The sequence below is a fragment of the Oryza sativa genome, chromosome 2, assembly GCF_034140825.1.
Source record: "Oryza sativa Japonica Group chromosome 2, ASM3414082v1".
NCBI classification, from domain to species: domain Eukaryota; kingdom Viridiplantae; phylum Streptophyta; class Magnoliopsida; order Poales; family Poaceae; genus Oryza; species Oryza sativa.
In genome coordinates, this window is record NC_089036.1 from 23,891,120 (window position 1) to 23,908,339 (window position 17,220).

The window sequence follows — 17,220 nt, forward strand, 5'->3', positions numbered from 1 at the left end:
AATATAGTGTGAGCTTCCTATTTGATCTTTATTGATTATGTGCATATGCGTTCCTTCATATGCATATGTATGCACATCTTGAGGGGGAGCTTATTCTATTTTTTTTATTATAAGATTTCTATCTTGATTTGAAATTATTTTTTATCTCATCTCTCTATATTGTTTATATCGGGTTATTATCCATCACCAAAGAGAGAAAAGATTGAAAGATCTTGGATTAAACAATTTGTGTAATTGTTACTTTGGTGATAGATGATAAACCGATGTTTATGGGATTAACTTCTCTTTTGTATAAGTTGTCTACTAGGTTATTTCCCGATAATGAGATGTGGAAGACATGCATTTTTTTGTGATGGACCTTAATCATGACAAGAATGAAATGCATGGAGATAAAACGATATATACCACTTCTTATCTCCTACGTTTTGATATGTTCATATATATGATTTCCATGTTATTGATATATAAGTGTGAGACTAATGTTTACTCGAATGTTATCTTATTTAGTCTCATTTACATTGAGAACATGGAGATCATGAAGGTATATGTTTTATGTTAGTCTACATCATTACTACATATGTCTTCTCTATATGTATAGGATAAACCCCCATTGGTCATTCTCTAATTATGCATACACTTGCATCTCTTGTATATTTATTTGTATGCATATATTTAGGGGGAGCAAATCCTATACATTTATTGTGCATGTTCTAGATCCATGTTGTTCACCTATTATTTATATCGGATCTTTGCACTTGAGCTTGCATACGAGTATATGACACTTGTGATGTTAATGAATACTCAACAAACATATCCATATATTTCATATGCACCCGGTTGGTCATCAAGTGAAGGATGACAACCGATTTGTTGAGACTAATGTTCTCCTTTGAGGTGTGAAAAGGAATAGGTCCCACTACGATGAGGCTAATGAATGACACCATGGGTTAGTGGTCACCAAGCCAAGGACATCATCATGTTGGCAAGAATGAAGTCAAGCTTGTGATGAGAATAAAGTCCTGACAAAAGATGGACAAGACCTCGGCATAAACATGGTTCAACCGGATGGTTACAAGTGTTGATCTCGGCTCAAGCTTGACCCCAAGATGGATGGCGCAAGGCAAAGGTATAATGTAGCTAAGAATGTTTTCTTAGTCTTTTCCCGGTCTTGGTGTTTGGTGTAGACCGGATTTGCTAGATAGGCGCCGTACTATCAAGAGGGGTCTATGAAGCGAGCTTGTGGATGATCTTGTGCCATATTAGTTCCTATGCATGTAGGTGCATTTTGTGGGCTTGTCTAACCAAGTGTGATGAGTTTTCTCAAGTCCTAAACCAAGAGAGAAGTGGGCATGTCAAATAGGAGTGAGTGACATCTTGTGGGTATGTCCGGTGGATATCCTTTGGAGTGTGAGCCCTTTATCCTTGACTTAAGTTGTGTTTCTTGGATGGATTTTTCATGGGTTGGATGGCCCTTTGAATAAGCTTTCCATATATTCCAAGAACGCCAAATTCCGAGACCCGAGTCAAGAGATATCGCCGTTTTACTAACGGTCGGTTGAGCTGAAAAGTGACCTGCGGTCTGACCGTGGGCCTTAGGCCGGTCTGACCGGGTCTGTTAGCCAGTCTGACTGGCGTGGTAAGGCCGGTCTGACCGGCCCCATTGGTCTGTTGCACTAGTCTGGTTTTTGGTGGCGATACAGAGCCGCCAGAGCCGCAACCGGTCAGACCGAGCCGACAGCAGTCTGACCGAGCCGTGGACGGTCTAACCGGCCACTACACTGCGGTCAGACCGGCCAGGTTGAGTGGGCTCAATGATTGCCCTGTAACGGCTAGTTTTCTAGCCGTTACAAAGTAGTCCGGTCTGACCGGCATCACAACGGCGGTCTGACCGGCAGAACACAAAGTTGGGGATTTTGGTTCCAACGGCTAGTTTTGATGGTTGGGGGTATATATACCCACTCCCCAGCAGCAAGGGTAAGGTTTTGGCACTCCATTGCATTATCTTGAACCCTTGCAAGAGCTCTCACACCCTTGTGCACTTAGTTTATCTAGTGAGGTGTTAGAGAGTGAGTTAAGTCAATCCAAGTGCATTGCTTCATTGTTAGAGCTAGTGTGGCACCTGATCATCCTCGGCAAGCATCCTAGACTTGTTACTCTTGGAGGTTGCCGCCTCCTAGACGGCTTGTGGAGGTGTTGCCCGGTGACCTCTCCGAGGAGATTGTGGAGGAGGCCCGGCGCCGGTTGTGAGTGGTTTGGAGTTCACCACCTTCGGAGCGAAGGAAGAACTACCCCTAGTGATCGAGGCTTGGGTAGTCCTCTCCGTGGGCCGGCTCTCACCTTGCCCACCCCTTGACGAAGGGGGCGTGCGGTGGCTTCGTGGTTGAGCGGTGGAGTTGGGCTCGCCTCAACGGGGATTAGGAAACCGGCGAGTTTCCGAACCTCGGTGAAAAATTCCTTGTCTCTTGTCTCATTTATTTTCTGCATTTACATTTGTGCAATTTGCATTCATAGAGACATATTTGAGCCCATATCACCTAGGTTTGCAAAATTTAACTTAGTTGCTTAGTTAACCTTGCACCTCACCTTGCCTAGCAACTTAGGTTAGTTTTGTTTAAGTGCCATTAAGTTTTAAGACCGCCTATTCACCCCCCCTCTAGTCGGCCTCCTTGATCCTACAGGGTGCCGTGCGCGGTTGGGGATGTGGTGAGTGTGGCCGTGCCCGGCGGGCGAGGCCATGACAGGAGCGCGGTCAATGGCAATGGTGACTGTCACACCCTGAAGTTCTTTCCCAAGCCTAAATTGAAGTTATAAATGGTCTCAAGAAAATACCAGTGTAAAGCAAGAGTAAACCTTAATAAATTAATGCAAATAATAATCAGATTTGGCATGTGGGATTTTTCTTGAGTTCTAAATGTCGAAATACGCTAACAAGATTTTTAGTGGAATTTTCAGAGCTCTAGAAATAATTTTAACCAATTAAAATTGAGCACAAGCAATATTTAATCCCAGGAAAATCCATTTCCTTCCTTTTCTTTTTCTTTTCCCCTTTTTTTCTTTCGAATGGGCCGCCGGCCCGTTCTCTCTCCCTCCTCTTCTTGTTGGGCCGGTCGAAGGCCGAGGCCCAGCCGAGCTGAGCCAGCCGCCCGCCTCCCTCTCCCGGGGTTGCCGACAGGTGGGGCCCACCTGTCGGGCCCGTCCCCTTCCTCCGGCCGGAGCCGCCGCGCCCCGCTCCCACGTCTCCCGGGCCACGTCGCCCACGTCGCCCTCGCGCCCGCGTTCCCCGCGCCCACTTCCCCTCTCTCCCGCCTGCGCCCGCGCTCGAGACAGCCGGGATTCGATTTTCGAATCCCGCCTCTCTCTCCTCTCCCACTTCCCCCACGTCGGCCGGCGATTCCCTCTTCTACCGGCCACGTCCGAGCTCCCTCTCCCCTATTTAAGCATCCCCACTCTCTCCTCTCTCTTTTTCCCATTTCGCCAAGCTCTCCCGTGCCCTCTATCGCCCTAGCGTCGTCACCCTCCTCTCCGCCGCTGCCGCTGCTCCGGTCGCCGCTAGCCACCTCTAGCCGCCGTGCCGAGCCGTGTCGTCGACGCCGTCGCGTTCGCCGTCGTGCCGGCCACCCCGTCCACCCCTCTCCCGTCGGATTCCGCCGCCGGAACCCGCTCCACGCCGTGCGCCGGTGAGCATCGCCATGGCCGCCGCCCTTGGCCGCCGTCCTCGCCCTCTTCCATCTCCCTCTCCCTCTCTAACTCCTTTCATCGTGTTCGCTAGGTGGTTCCGGAGATCGTCCCGCCGTCGCCATCGCCCTCCGTCGCTCGCCGTCGTCGCTTGTCGTCGATGAGGCACCTCCTCCTCTTTCTCTCTCTCTCTCTCTCTCTCTCTCCCGCACCATCTAGTCGCCGCGCCGCCGCCTAGCCGCTTAGCCGCTGCCAGCGTCGCCGCGCCGTCGCGCCGCCGCCGCTTGCCGTCTGCCGCGCCGCCGCCCCGCGGTAGCGCCGCCGTGCGCCATGGCCGCCGGGCCGGCTCGAGCCGCCCGTGCGCGCCGGCCGCGTGCTCCCCACCGCCGTCCGATCTACCCTCGGGTAGTTCGGGGCCGTCGGTTCAGCCGCCCGCGTGGCGTGCCATGTGGCCGCCGCGTGTGCGCCACGTCAGCGCCACGTGGTGCGCCGCTCCTTCCCCGGTCCGTGGACTTGGTCCACCATGAACCGCCCTCCCCGAGTCACTGCCATGTGGGGCCCGCATGTCGGCGCCGCCCCTCTCTCTCTCCCGTGATTTATTTATTGCGCAATAATTCAATTAAGGATTTTTCTGTTTATAGTAAAAACACAGTGAATCTTCTAAAATTTATATCTAATTCATCCAAGCTCCGTTTAAGCCCATTGAAGTCTCAGTAAATCAATAAAAATGTGTAGAATCCATTAAAAATGGTTTTGTTCTCTGTTTCAGTAGTCTTATAGCCTGTTTGTATTGTTTGCTTTGTATGTCGCTTAGATTCCGGCTCTCCCCACGCTCCGGTGTACTTTGAAATAGTCGCCGAGGTTCCTCCAGCAGTAGAGCAAGGCAAGTCATGCTTGTCACTTGAACATGTTGATCCTATATTGCAAATGCTCCATTGTTTTCCTTCAAATACTGCATTGTTTTATAATATTACCATGGGAAGTTTACCTACTGTTATAGCCATGCTATTTTGTACCATGTTCCTTTGTTAGCTTGGGATATAACATGACTAGAGATTGGACTAGGGATTTCTTAGCCTTGCTTAGTTCAACTAGCACACAATGGGGGACAACATTAATGCATAGATATCAGATTCTAGGAATGATGTTGGTTAATGCTCACCGCTCCAGTGTTGGTTAATTAAAATATATTAAATGGTGGGCTGTGGGTGCATGGTTTTGATGGTCGCGCCCATGGCAATTAAGGACCGGTTCGCGGGAAATCCTGGAAGAATTCCTCGTACTTACCACAAGCCAGCGTGGGCAACGGCTGAGCTTGTAGTGTAGCTTTTCTCTAGCCGACACATCCAGGCAAGGGTGGGCGTGATGGAGTTTGGATGGGCCTTACGACGGCCTATGCGGCTTCCGGATTCACCTAGGCACGAGAGGGGACTGCCCGCTGCCTTGCGAGAAGTGGGAGTGAAACCTGAGGTGTGGTGTGCTTGGTTAGAGGTGGTTATGCGAAGGGTCCTGTCATGGCCTCTTTCCGGTATGTCGTGGTGGCATGTCGGCGCACGGAAACGTGTCGTGGGGCTGTGTCTTGTGGGTACAGTTGTACACCTCTGATCAGAGTAAAACTATTCAAATAGCCGTGCCCGCGGTTATGGGCGGTCAACCAGATTCACCGTGATTAGTCTCACCCTAGGGTAGTCTGATGGAACTGATTAGTTCAGGTGGATGGTTGGGCCTGTTGCAACGTGGTGTAGCGTTGGACAGTGGATGGTTAATATTGATTAATTACTATAATGGTTTTACTTCTTCCAACTACTGTTTATAAATGCTCGCTTTATGCAAATGAACCACTCTAGCTATCCTTTGATTACCCTGCATCATACCCCTATCCCGGTATGACTTGCTGAGTACAGTGGGTAGTACTTAGTCTTGCTCTATTTTTCCCAAACCCCAGAGTTTGAGTATGCGTCAGATGGTGGCTTTTCCGAGGAGTAGGTTTCGTCCGTGCCATCGAGGATGCCTGTGGAGTGGTGTTCCCGCTGCAGTCCAAGTCAAGGCTAAGCTCCAGATATCTTTTAAGTTTTCCGCTGCATTTATGTAAGACTTTTATAATATTTGTAAGACGTGGATCTGTATGTCAACTTTGTCGTTTGTGTACCCCGGCCGGTCCTGGACGGGGATTTTAATGCACATTCTGCTTGGAATTCTATTCGGGAATTTCTAGGCGTGACAGTGACGAGCTCAGAACAACCGGATCCGATGGCAAACTCGCTCATTTGTGTGATTTTTTTCCTCTCTTTTTTTCCTTTTTTCTAGGGTTCTCAATCTGTGTAACTATCCGATTGGATGATTCTTTTAGATTCTCCGTGTAGTTCTGTTTGATAGGATGACTTTTTTCAGGTTCTCTCAGTCCGTGTAGATCTTTGATTTGATTTTGTGCTTTATCCATCGTACATGATTGGTATATAGAGTGATTAATAAGAACAAAAAAAATTCTACCTTTTTTATCACGGACGGTGGGTCTTCTTTTCTCCGTGTCATTGATGAATCGGACTTTTCTTTTTTTTTTCTTTTTATATGATGAGGGCATCATCACCATGGATAAACCATAATGATGTTTTACCTAATCGAACATAAGGTGCAAGCTTCTTATGAATCGGAGAGGTGTATCGATCGCTAAGGGCGCAACGCAATGCCTTGTACGGTTGTAGTCGGATCATCAACGTTTCTTCCAAATCGTAGTTATCTCAACTCACCGAAAGATCGGTCCAAACAACAGCTTTGAGCATCTTGAGTGGAGCTCAGGGTTTATCATTATATATTTGTTCGCCTTTTTTTTTATCACGATGACGAAAACACCTTCAATTTTTTAAGTATTTTTTTAAGTAGTAGAGATAGAGATAATAGAAAGATTAAACAAGATTCGATAGACGCATGTGATGATATCTCTAATCTAAAAAATATACCAACTTAGTCTTGGAGATTCTCATAGAGATATGTTGTGCGTGTGTGCTTTCATATGGATCAATGTGCACGTGTTTATATGAATGCATGTATCTATACTGTGTTTCGAAAAAAAATACAACCTGTTCTCAACGCTATATTGACGTGAAAGTAAAGTGAAAGTCTTTTTTACTTTCACGTAGAATAATTGATTTTGTATTTTTCTTATTTACTTAAAGTTGTCTTTATAAATTTTAGCAAATGAGATATTTTCAATAGACTTTCATGTCTAACCGGAGGACCGTAGCGTTTAAAAAGGAAAGAAAATAAATAAAGAAAATGGGAACCGTTTTCTCGCTCCCCTTCCCAGGCGCTATCTCCTCCCACCACTCGAACCTTATCCCCTCCAGGCGCCTCACTCGAACCTTAATTTCGTGTTCTAGTTAGAAATTTGGAATTTAGAAACACAGCTGGATTGGGGTTCTCCTATGGATCATGCTTCAGATTTTATTTAGGTGGATTAGAGTCTTATTCCTTTCGATTTTGGAACGACCTGGGCTACGGACTACACACGTTAGGATTTTTATCGATCTCTTTTTCTTTCTTTGGCCGCTGTAAAATAGCGAAGATAGAGGGCCACTCAGTCGGAATCGACGGACGAATCGGTCGGAATTGACGCACGAAAATTTTGTGACGAAAGGAAAATTTTGCCAAAGGAAAATTACGATTCTTTATATTAGTTAAGATTTATGAATTTGATCGGCCAGTCGTCCGTCGAAATCATGGAGGAGGCAGTCGACGCATCTGCCGCTCTGGATCCCAAGCTTGCTCCTCTGCTGCTGTTCGGCGGCCACGGCGACGCCACGTTCCTGTACAGCGTGCCGAAGAGAGCGCTGCTGGCGCCAATGCCAACGCCAACGAGGGTGGGCGACGGCGGCGTCGACGACATGATGAGAGGCCACCGCTGGTGGACCACGGCGCAGGGCTGGTTGCTCATGGCGCGCCGCGGCTCGCCGTGCACTTTCCTATGGGACCCTTTCACCGGCCGCCGTGTCAGGCTGCCCCCCGACCACGACGGCACCGTCCTCACCGCCGAAGGCAGCCATCGCCGGAGGTGCCTCCTGTCATGCTGTGGTCCCATGGACCCGACCAGCTGCACCGATCTCGTCATCGACCTCGCCGACCCGGAGCTCTGGTATTGCCGTCCCGGCGACAACCACTGGGTGAAGCTCCATCAGCAACCGTACCAGTACCGCAACCCTGCCCACCGTGACGCCATCATCAGTTTTTTACGCAAGTTTACGGCGATCGACGGCAAGTTCTACACCGAACTACACACCGGCAATGTCGGCGTCCTCGAGTTCTCGCCGGAGGTTGCCGAGGGGAACTAATTCCCCTCGGCCCACCGGCACCCGTTGTCAAGCGTTATCAAATCCATGCAGGCTCTTAAGTCGTGTAGTTATACAAAGTCACAAACCTGTATTATCGACGAAAATCTCGTTCCTTGTAGATTGAGATGCATGGCCTCTCTGTTTACTTTAAACATCATTCAAGCGGACAACAGGTGGATGTTAATTTGCCTAAAACCGACATTTTTCATCTTCACTAATAGCTGATCCATTTTGCTGTGCTACTTATTTACTGTTCTCTGCAATGACTGTTTGGAGATGCTGCTCCACAAAATTCAGTGGTGAATAGATGTGTCTTGTGTATTTATCATACATCTGTTCACTTTAAGCCAATATTCGAGCCTTTTGCCCTGTTACATCAAATTGCATTATTCACTTAAATAAATAGGTATGAATAAGGTTACTCAAAAAAATGCTTTCGCAGCAACAAATCTGACAAAACTGCAAAAGTTCACCCTTAAGAAGAGGGATATATATATATAGCATTGGTTCTGCACTTCTGCATGCTAAAGTACTCCACATGATACAGCAGGCTGGCTTTCCATCCATAAGGTTACAAATGGGCAGGATTGCCGTTTCTGTTTGAGATAAACCAAAGGAGTTGCAAGTTAGAATAAAGCATTTATAGTCACATCATGCATACAGTTTCAGTACTACCTCCGTCCCAAAATAAGTGCAGTCGTGGAAATTCGTGTCTAACGTTTGACCGTCCGTCTTATTTGAAAACTTTATGATTTTTTTAAAAAAAATTAGTCAGACATAAAGTACTATTTATGTTCTATCATTTAATAGCAATAAAAATAGTAATCATAAAAAAATTTCAAATAAAACGAATGGTCAAACGTTGGAGATGAATAGTGCAAAACTGCACTTATTTTGGGACGGAGGGAGTACAAGATACAACACACAGCGAACTGGCAATAGATTGCTTTTTTGTAAATCTTAGCACTCCAATGCAGCTTGAGCTTGATTAGTTCCAGGTGTTGACAGACGGTCCTGTGACTGGTTGCTCATCTAGGGCACGGCGCAACTCCTCAAAGAAGTTCATCTGTACTACCAATGACCACAGAAAAGGAATCAGAGTACAGAAACTAAGACGTAGGAGAACAGTATGACAAAATCGCAGGTTCAATATACCTGATGAGGAAGTTTCATGTGACCATGACCCCATGATGATCCACTAGATCCAGAGTACATCACCGGCTTATCTGGCAAAACATCAACAGCATTTAATAGGTTACTTTGGTTTAGTGCTTCCCGTTGGTACAACTGACATGAAAATTCACTTGAGTGCACAGGGTACTTGATGGTGTTCATAGTAACATATTAACATCACGAATTGCTATACAATACTATAATTGCTAGCACCATAATTGTGCGGCGTCACTACTGTTGCCAACACTTTATATTCACCTCCATATTTCTATCATAACTTATGAAACGGTAATCTAAATTAAACATAGGTCTAGGATAGTATGCCAGGTCTTGTAGAAATTGATCCTAAAATATCTAAAGATTCCTCTACCATGATTCATGACATAGTAAATCTCCCATCATGCGGCCTGAATTTGCTTAAGGACTCACCAGGGGAATCATATGACTGATCATTGTACAAGTTCATTGCTGCAGCCCAACCTACAGGGGAAAAGCAGCAAAGGTTTATTATCACATAAGAAGAATGGTTGTAAATAAAGTTGGTTCAAAATTAGTACAGCAACTGTAGGAATACATCTTTGTTATATATGCCTAGACCATCCTTGATTAAAAGTTGCCTAACTTCCGGTAAATTACCGGTGGCATATGCACAATTGCACATAAAGAGAACAGTTGATGGTATGATTAATGAACAAAAAAGATAGGATAAGCAGTAGGTACACAGTTTGAATATTCTTCCATGTTACTAACATGCAGAGAACCCCAAAATAAATCACAACAGGTGCTCCACGTATTTTTCTTTACAACTTACAGTATCTGAATATTGGATTATCAGCCTGTGTAAACTTATTAAAGCAATGGGCGGTTCTGTAATATACTGCATGTGCTTTTACTACTTACTCCCTCCGTCCCAAAATATAAGCATTTTTAGACCACGACATAGTATTCGAGATGCTACTTTGACCAACAATATCTATAAAAATAAAATGGTTTAAATAAAAAGAGTTGCATATAATAATAGTTTGATTAATGATAAATTTAGTAACATCAATTTCACATTATTGATTTTTTTTATTTTTTTGCTATTAATAGTTAAAGTTAAAAATGGTTGACTTAGCACTATGCTAAAAATGCTTATATTTTGGGACAAAATGAGTAATATCTTATTACTGTAGACATAATGTATCACTACCACAATAACATGCAACAATTCCCAGAAAGTCAAAAAGATAAGAACTTATATCATAGAACTTCTACAAGCATTTAAAAGGGCAGCTTGGTCTCTGAGAAACATACGGTCATTGAGAAGCTGGGCAGCCTCACTGGCACAACATCCCTCCAAGGGTATTAATCTTGTTTGACTGTAATCATTCTGAGGATTGCTGAAAAAAGTCTCATGAGGGATAATTGGTGGAAGGTTCTTTAATGAAGGAGCATGGCTCTTCTCTCCATCATTATTGTACAAATAACTAGCCTTCTCAGCCCTATCTGTTTGGTATAACAAAAGTGTTACAGTGTCAGCCAAAAAAAATCACCTCATAAATTAAATTGTTATGCTTAAACATACAGATAAATCATTAAAAAAACACATGGATAAGGAAAAGATAGCCCATAAAAAAATTATTGGAAATATGAATAATCAAATAAAGACATGTCAAGGTTAGAAGATTCTGGACAGCTATTGGACATAATAAGTAAACTCTGAGTAAAAAACACATTTGACTTGTAAATGACTGATTGTGGGGATTATGATTGCAGGTAGCTTGCATTAGATGCATGAAGTTGCATGTTGTACAGAGTATTGGCATCATTAATACAATGGAGTAGAGGGGCTCATACAAGGATGTTTGCTTGCAAGGATTTCCTTATAGATATAGAGTAGTTATCAACATGGTCGGTGTAAGGCACATATTTTTCAGCCCATTTGTGGAAAAGAAACATGGCAGTTTCACTGCATAGAAATCTACTAGAGGAATAATGAATTAAGTTTGATACCATAACAACCAACAACTGGATAAGACCTTATCAACTAATTTGGAGACCTTATATAGCAGTCAAGCCAAAATAATAATAAAGGAAAATATAATAAATCCCCAAAACATCATGAAATCCAACTGATTCAATAATAATTGCGTCGATTGTTAGCACGGTTCCTGAAGCATATTCAGTAAAGATAGCCATCAGAAAGCATATCTATGCATGATATGTAGCAAGATTATTAAAACTAAATAATAACTAACATTAGACTGCAGACAACAGAATATTTCAAGAAATAACTGATGGTTTCAAACAAAATAAATATTTAGCTCATAAATACAAAGATGGAACAAAGAAGCCATATCAAGTTATCAACTAATCAAATCAACAAGGTGATAGACTGATTGAACAATATGTCTTAAGCAAATCTACTTCTTCATTGTGAACTCCACTTATAATTGTGAAATTGTGATTACGCGATCACCTATCAAAGGGCAATTTTCAATATCTGGCAGTACAGTAACTAAAGTATGATAGTCTTTATGCAGTCATTATATGCCCTGTGTTGAAGTCATGCGTTAAACTTATACAAGCTGACCGACTGGCAGAGTTTTGCTAGGCAAGGTTAGCTTAATCCGCTAACCCAAATTCGAAACATGGGCAATCCTTCACTTGCTAAAACAGGTAGTTAGGTCAGCATTAAACATGCCCTGAAATAAGCCATTAGCCATGTAGCTTGAACAAAGATTTTTCTAAAATAAATAAAAGTTAGTTGCTAAGGTTGTTCATTCTCAAAAAGCTAAAAAGAGAGACCAGCGAGCCAATAAGCCTTATAGGTCGGCTTCCGCTTGGAGATTGTATACCGCCCCGGCGCCCCGGTTGGTTTTTGTTGGTTTGCTATCCAATCTCCATATATGCAAAGTATTTAGATTTTGCTTTAGAATTGGGTAGTGGTTTGAATTTTGATATCGTGTAGGAATTCATGTTTCCTTTTCCTGATCAACGGGTGGTGCAGATGATTGGTAGGAGTACTAATTGTAGGTCGTAGATGTGCATACCTCTTTCCTATGCCAATAGTTATTTATAAGGATTTATGAATTTGATCGGCCAGTCGTCCGTCGAAATCATGGAGGAGGCAGGCGATGCATCTGCAGCACTGGATCCCAAGTTTGCTCCTCTGCTGCTGTTCGGCGGCCACGGCGACGCCACGTTCCTGTACAGCGTGCCGACGAGGGCGCTGCTGCCAATGCCAACGCCAACGAGGGTGGGCGACGGCGGCGTCGACGACATGATGAGATGCCACCGCTGGTGGACCACGGCGCAGGGCTGGTTGCTCATGGCGCGCCGCGGCTCGCCGTGCACTTTTTTATGGGACCCTTTCACCGGCCGCCGTGTCGGGCTGCCTCCCGACCACGACGGCACCGTCCTCGCCGCCGAAGGCAGCCATCGCCGGAGGTGCCTCCTGTCATGCTGCGGTCCCATGGACCCGACCAGCTGCACCGTGCTCGTCATCGACCTCGCCTACCCGGAGCTCTGGTATTGCCGCCCCGGCGACAACCACTGGGTGAAGCTCCATCAGCAACCGTACCAGTACCGCAACCCTGCCCACCGTGACGCCATCATCAGGTTTTTACGCAAGTTTACGGCGATCGACGGCAAGTTCTACACTGAACTACACACCGGCAATGTCGGCGTCCTCGAGTTCTTGCCGGAGGTGGCGTTCACCAAGATCGCTGTACACGACGACGATAGGAGACCGGCGGTGTACAAGAAACGTACTACTTGCTTCGTGGAATCAAACGGGGAGCTGCACTCCGTTGTCTTCTCTCACCCGATCGGATGTGACCGGATTGTCGCGCGTGTAGGCGTTTACAGGTTGAGCATTAATGCGGCGGCAACGCAGGAGCAAAGATCAGCAGCATGGGTGAAGGTGGATTCGCTAGGTGGCAGAGCGTTCTTCGTTAAGATAGGCAGTTTTGGAGCGTCACTTGATGCGGAGGGAACAGGCTTGAGAGGGAACTGCGTCTACTACTCGGTGTTCAATGGGAAAGTGTTGTGTGTATACGACATGGAACGAGGAACTACGGCTGTAATCGATCCCGGCACACATCTTCCGTATCACCAGTCACCCCAAGTATTGATGCCAACATTTCCTAGATATCATGGCGGAGCAACTCGAAGTGTTGAAAGCATCTATCAGGTTGGGCCAACAATTCAGGAAAATGCTTATGAGGTAAAAGACACTAAGGTAAGTAAGGTGAAGAGGGATGTTCGATTTTTCGAGGGTGGTTGTACTTGTTTGCCGATTCCTATTCAAAATAAGTTAATAAATCAGAAGAAGAGTAAGAGGTCTATGGCTGAAAGATTTCCTTGTCAAGGGGAAGGTGCAAGCAGTCCCGAAACGAAGAACTCATACCGCGGTTGTGGCTTTCCTTTGGAGCCGCTCAAATGTCTTCTGCGTATGAAGAAATAGGAGTGCACTACATAGAGGATCCAACTTACCTTTTATGCCAACTCGATGAGTGTTTTTTTAGTTAACTCATTCATTCAAAATATGCACTAATGTTAGCTCGGCTATGTCACGTCTATTAATTTCATTAAGTTTTGGTCTCTACTATGTGATTGGGAGCTCTTTTTCTCTGAAATTTTATGAAACCATCTTCTTTTTTCTTTTAGGTGTTTAACAGCTCCCCAATCTGCTTTCTTCCTGAGAAAGCCTCGTTGTGTAGTGCCCGTTCCGTCGTAGCGCCTAGCTAACATCGTCAGATCCCAATCCCCCAATCCATCGTCAAGTTCGAATTCCAACTTCAAGTCCCCTCCAAATCAAATCTCTCGACAGAAGTCTATTTCGCCTCCCTAAAGTTTTGTGGGCCGAGCTCCCTCCCTCGGCACATCTTCTCCCTCAGCCCATCCCCTCCTCTCGCACATGCCGTGCGAGTGCGCTGAGCCGAGCCGAGAGAGAGCCCTCTCTCTCATTTTCTTGCTCTCTCTTTGTTCTCTCTCTCCCCGATTTCCCGCCAACGACACCCAAGTTGCCGCGCCGCCTGTTGCCGCGCGTGCACTGTGGTGGCCGACCGGCCGGTCGCCGCCGCCGTCAGCCCTGCCTGTTAGAGTATATGGTAGTTAGAGTCATATTAGGATAGAATTGGTTTGTTTGGATTCCTTCCATATCTGTAATCCTTCCTTATCTTCTCCCCATGTACTCCTGTATATATTGGCTCCCTGAGACTCAATACAATATGTCCAATATTCACAGTATCCTCTCTCCCTATATTATCTAACATGGTATCAGAGCAGACGATCTAGTCGCCTCTCTCTCACGCTTCCGCTCGTCGCCCTCGGGAGGGTTTCAATCTCCTGGGGCGGCCACCGTTTTTTTTTCCTTCGCGTCGTCAAGTCGATGTCCCGAGAGAGATCGATCTCTCGGACGCTTGCGTCGTCATCAAGCGGCAGTAGCAGAGTCTCCGGTCATCATCAGTCTGCACTTCGTCCTCCACCTCCGGTCCGCCGCCTCCACCGCCCCTACCTCCGATGGCCACCGTCGGCTTATCGACCTCCGCCGGGCTCCGCGGCCGACGGACGACCTTGTCTCCGCCTCGACCGCTGTCTTCATCAAGCTCCGCCGGGGGGATGGACCGACGTCTTCACCGCCTCTCCGCCTGCCTTCTGCCTCGTCGCCGGCAAGACGCTGCTGGTCCGGCGTCTCTGGCACGGGCGCGCGGCCCGACACCTCGCCGCCAGGATCTGCACCATTGTCGCCGCTTGCGGCCTCGACGCCTCCGGACTCAGCTCCCTCGTCGTTGCCGCCGGTCAGCCCCTACGCGTCCGCGTCTATCTTGCCTCTCGCTCCCTGTATTGTTTGGTTGTCCGTCACTTTGCTGTGATCTTACACGTGATTAGCAAGGGAGAGGAGAGAGAGAGAAGATGGTTGCAGAGAGCTTGTTGGCTGGCTGGCTGGCTGTGGAGGGAACCGATTGTGCATGTGTCGCTGCTGCTGGTACAGTTGAGGCAGAGAGGTTGCTGGACGTGGACTTGGTCTACGGACCATTTGAGCACGTAGGGCTGGTTGTTACTGTGCTGCTTGCTGCTGCATGTATCTTTTTTTTTCCCGATCAGAGATCGGGTTTGCGTCGTCCACCGCCTCGTCGATATCTACGCGTCTCTGACATCGGCATCGACTTCGTCGTCCTGCCCCGCGCATCTTCGGCTTGATCACCCGTTCAAGCGTCCGACTACAACGACTTCTGTAACCGATCGTCATCGAGCATGCGTCTACGCCATCAAGCTCTGGGTTGCCGCTGTGTCGCCTCCTTGGGCCGCAGTGCCGCTGCCTATGGTCCACACCTCCATTGGCTATTGCAACGCTGAGAGGCGCCCTTCTCAGCGTGGCCTCACCGCCGGTGGACTTCTCGCCGCTGCATCGACATGGAGCTGCAGCTGTGCTGTCCTCTCGGACCATAGCTTTGCCACTTTCGTCGTCTTCATCGCCGTTCGCGCATCGACAACCTCGTCGTCCGCACTGGTCATAGTCAGCCGCTCGGGGTCTCCTTCCTCTACTTCAAGCATCGCCGCCGCATCTCCAAGCTGCCACTGTCGCCACTCTAGGCCGGTGGTGCAGCTACCTCTACATGGCTACCGATGTCGCCGTCCAGGCCGTTGGTCCCGCTATTTCGCCTTCTACTTTGTCCAGCATGACTCATCGCCAGCGTCGCCGTATCTTCCTCGACTACACTTCGCTCTTCTCCGGCAACTGCGTGCTGCTCCGGCAATTCTCCCTCTACGCCGTTCTCGCGCTGCGACTGTCCCAGAGGCCTTCTCTGCTAGTCTCCTCCGACATTGGCGTATGATTCATGGTGGTCTCCTGTCTCGCCCGCGCGGTATTGGCAACACCGGCGCGCGCGTTTGTCCCGAGTTGTCCCGGGGTCTGGCAAGCCCTGTGTAACGTCTCGTCCTTTACGGTTCGACTACATTGGCTCTTCGGCGTCATCTTCCTCAACGACCGCCGCGATTGTATCACCGTCTTCGTCTCCAGCGCGTCCTCACGCACCATTGGTCCACGATGCCCTCCCGTCCATCCACGACCACTCTACGACGCCCCCTGCGCCTTACGGCTCGACTACCTCGACATCATCGACTTCCCGACTTCGGCTACATCGACCACGGCTACTCTACGCACGGCTTCATCAACCACGGCTCTCTCGGCTCCTTCGCTTTGGTTACATCGACTATGGCACAAAGGGCTATCATCTGTGTTGAGTACTCTTTCCGGTTTCTTCTCCAGTCCAAGTGTCCGCGCTGCTCACGCTTGGACTGCGGGGGATGTTAGAGTATATGGTAGTTAGAGTCATATTAGGATAGGATTGGTTTGTTTGGATTCCTTCCATATATGTAATTCTTCCTTATCTTCTCCCCATGTACTCCTATATATATCGGCCCCCCTGAGGCTCAATACAATGTGTCCAATATTCGCAGTATCCTCTCTCCCTATACTATCTAACACTGCCGCGCCTGTGCCGTCTGTGCCCGCGCTGCCACCCTGTAGCCGCTCCGCTCCACACCGCCCCTAGCCGTCATCGCCGGCGTCATCCACTCCGGCCCCGCCCTCCGTGCGCGTGCGTCCAAGGGATGGAGGTAGAGCCCTGCCTCATCGCTCCTTCTCCCTCCTTCCTTTCCCGTTTTGGCAAGGAGTGCCCCCCCTTTCTTTCTTCTTTTTCTTCTTTTTCCTCCCCTCGCCGGCGTCATCCTCTGTCGCCGATTTGGCCGCGTGCGCCGAGCGCCAGCCGAGCCATTTGACTGCCCAAGGTCGGTTCTCCCCTCCCAAACCGACATCGCCATCCCAATCTCTCTTGTTTTCACTCTCCACCGCTGTCGCACACCATTGTCGTCTCGCTGTCGCCGTCCGTCGCTGAGCGTGCCGGAGGAGCTGGCGCGTTCGTGGACGCGTGACGTGAACTCCGCGCTCCCGCTTCATCCCCTTCCTCGGCCAAAACGATCACGTTTCGCGCCGTGTCCTCTCTTCACGGCGCCCTGTCCCGTCGCGGTATCCCCTCCGTTCCCCCTCCTCGCTCTC

At 47.8% G+C, this 17,220-nt stretch overlaps 3 protein-coding genes across 3 annotated transcripts; 2 read left to right on the plus strand and 1 right to left on the minus strand.

Moving 5' to 3' along the window:
- Positions 1-7,023: 7,023 nt before the first annotated feature.
- On the plus strand, positions 7,024-8,195 carry LOC4329882 (uncharacterized). Its single transcript, XM_015769620.3, has one exon. It carries the CDS (start codon positions 7,359-7,361, stop codon positions 7,998-8,000), a length of 642 nt encoding a protein of 213 aa, XP_015625106.1. The 5' UTR covers positions 7,024-7,358; the 3' UTR covers positions 8,001-8,195.
- Positions 8,196-8,906: 711 nt separating this feature from the next.
- LOC4329883 (uncharacterized) lies at positions 8,907-10,665 on the minus strand (the record flags this gene model as incomplete). The annotated part of the gene is made up of 4 exons (XM_026023088.2): positions 8,907-9,066; positions 9,156-9,226; positions 9,603-9,653; positions 10,470-10,665. Coding segments are annotated over 4 exons (396 nt in total), but the record flags the coding sequence as incomplete, so codon positions are not given.
- A 3,885-nt stretch (positions 10,666-14,550) lies between these two features.
- LOC107280011 (uncharacterized) lies at positions 14,551-16,092 on the plus strand. The gene is made up of 2 exons (XM_066307655.1): positions 14,551-14,959; positions 15,269-16,092. The coding sequence occupies exons 1-2, from the start codon at positions 14,551-14,553 to the stop codon at positions 16,090-16,092; spliced, it is 1,233 nt and encodes a 410-aa protein (XP_066163752.1).
- Positions 16,093-17,220: the final 1,128 nt, after the last annotated feature.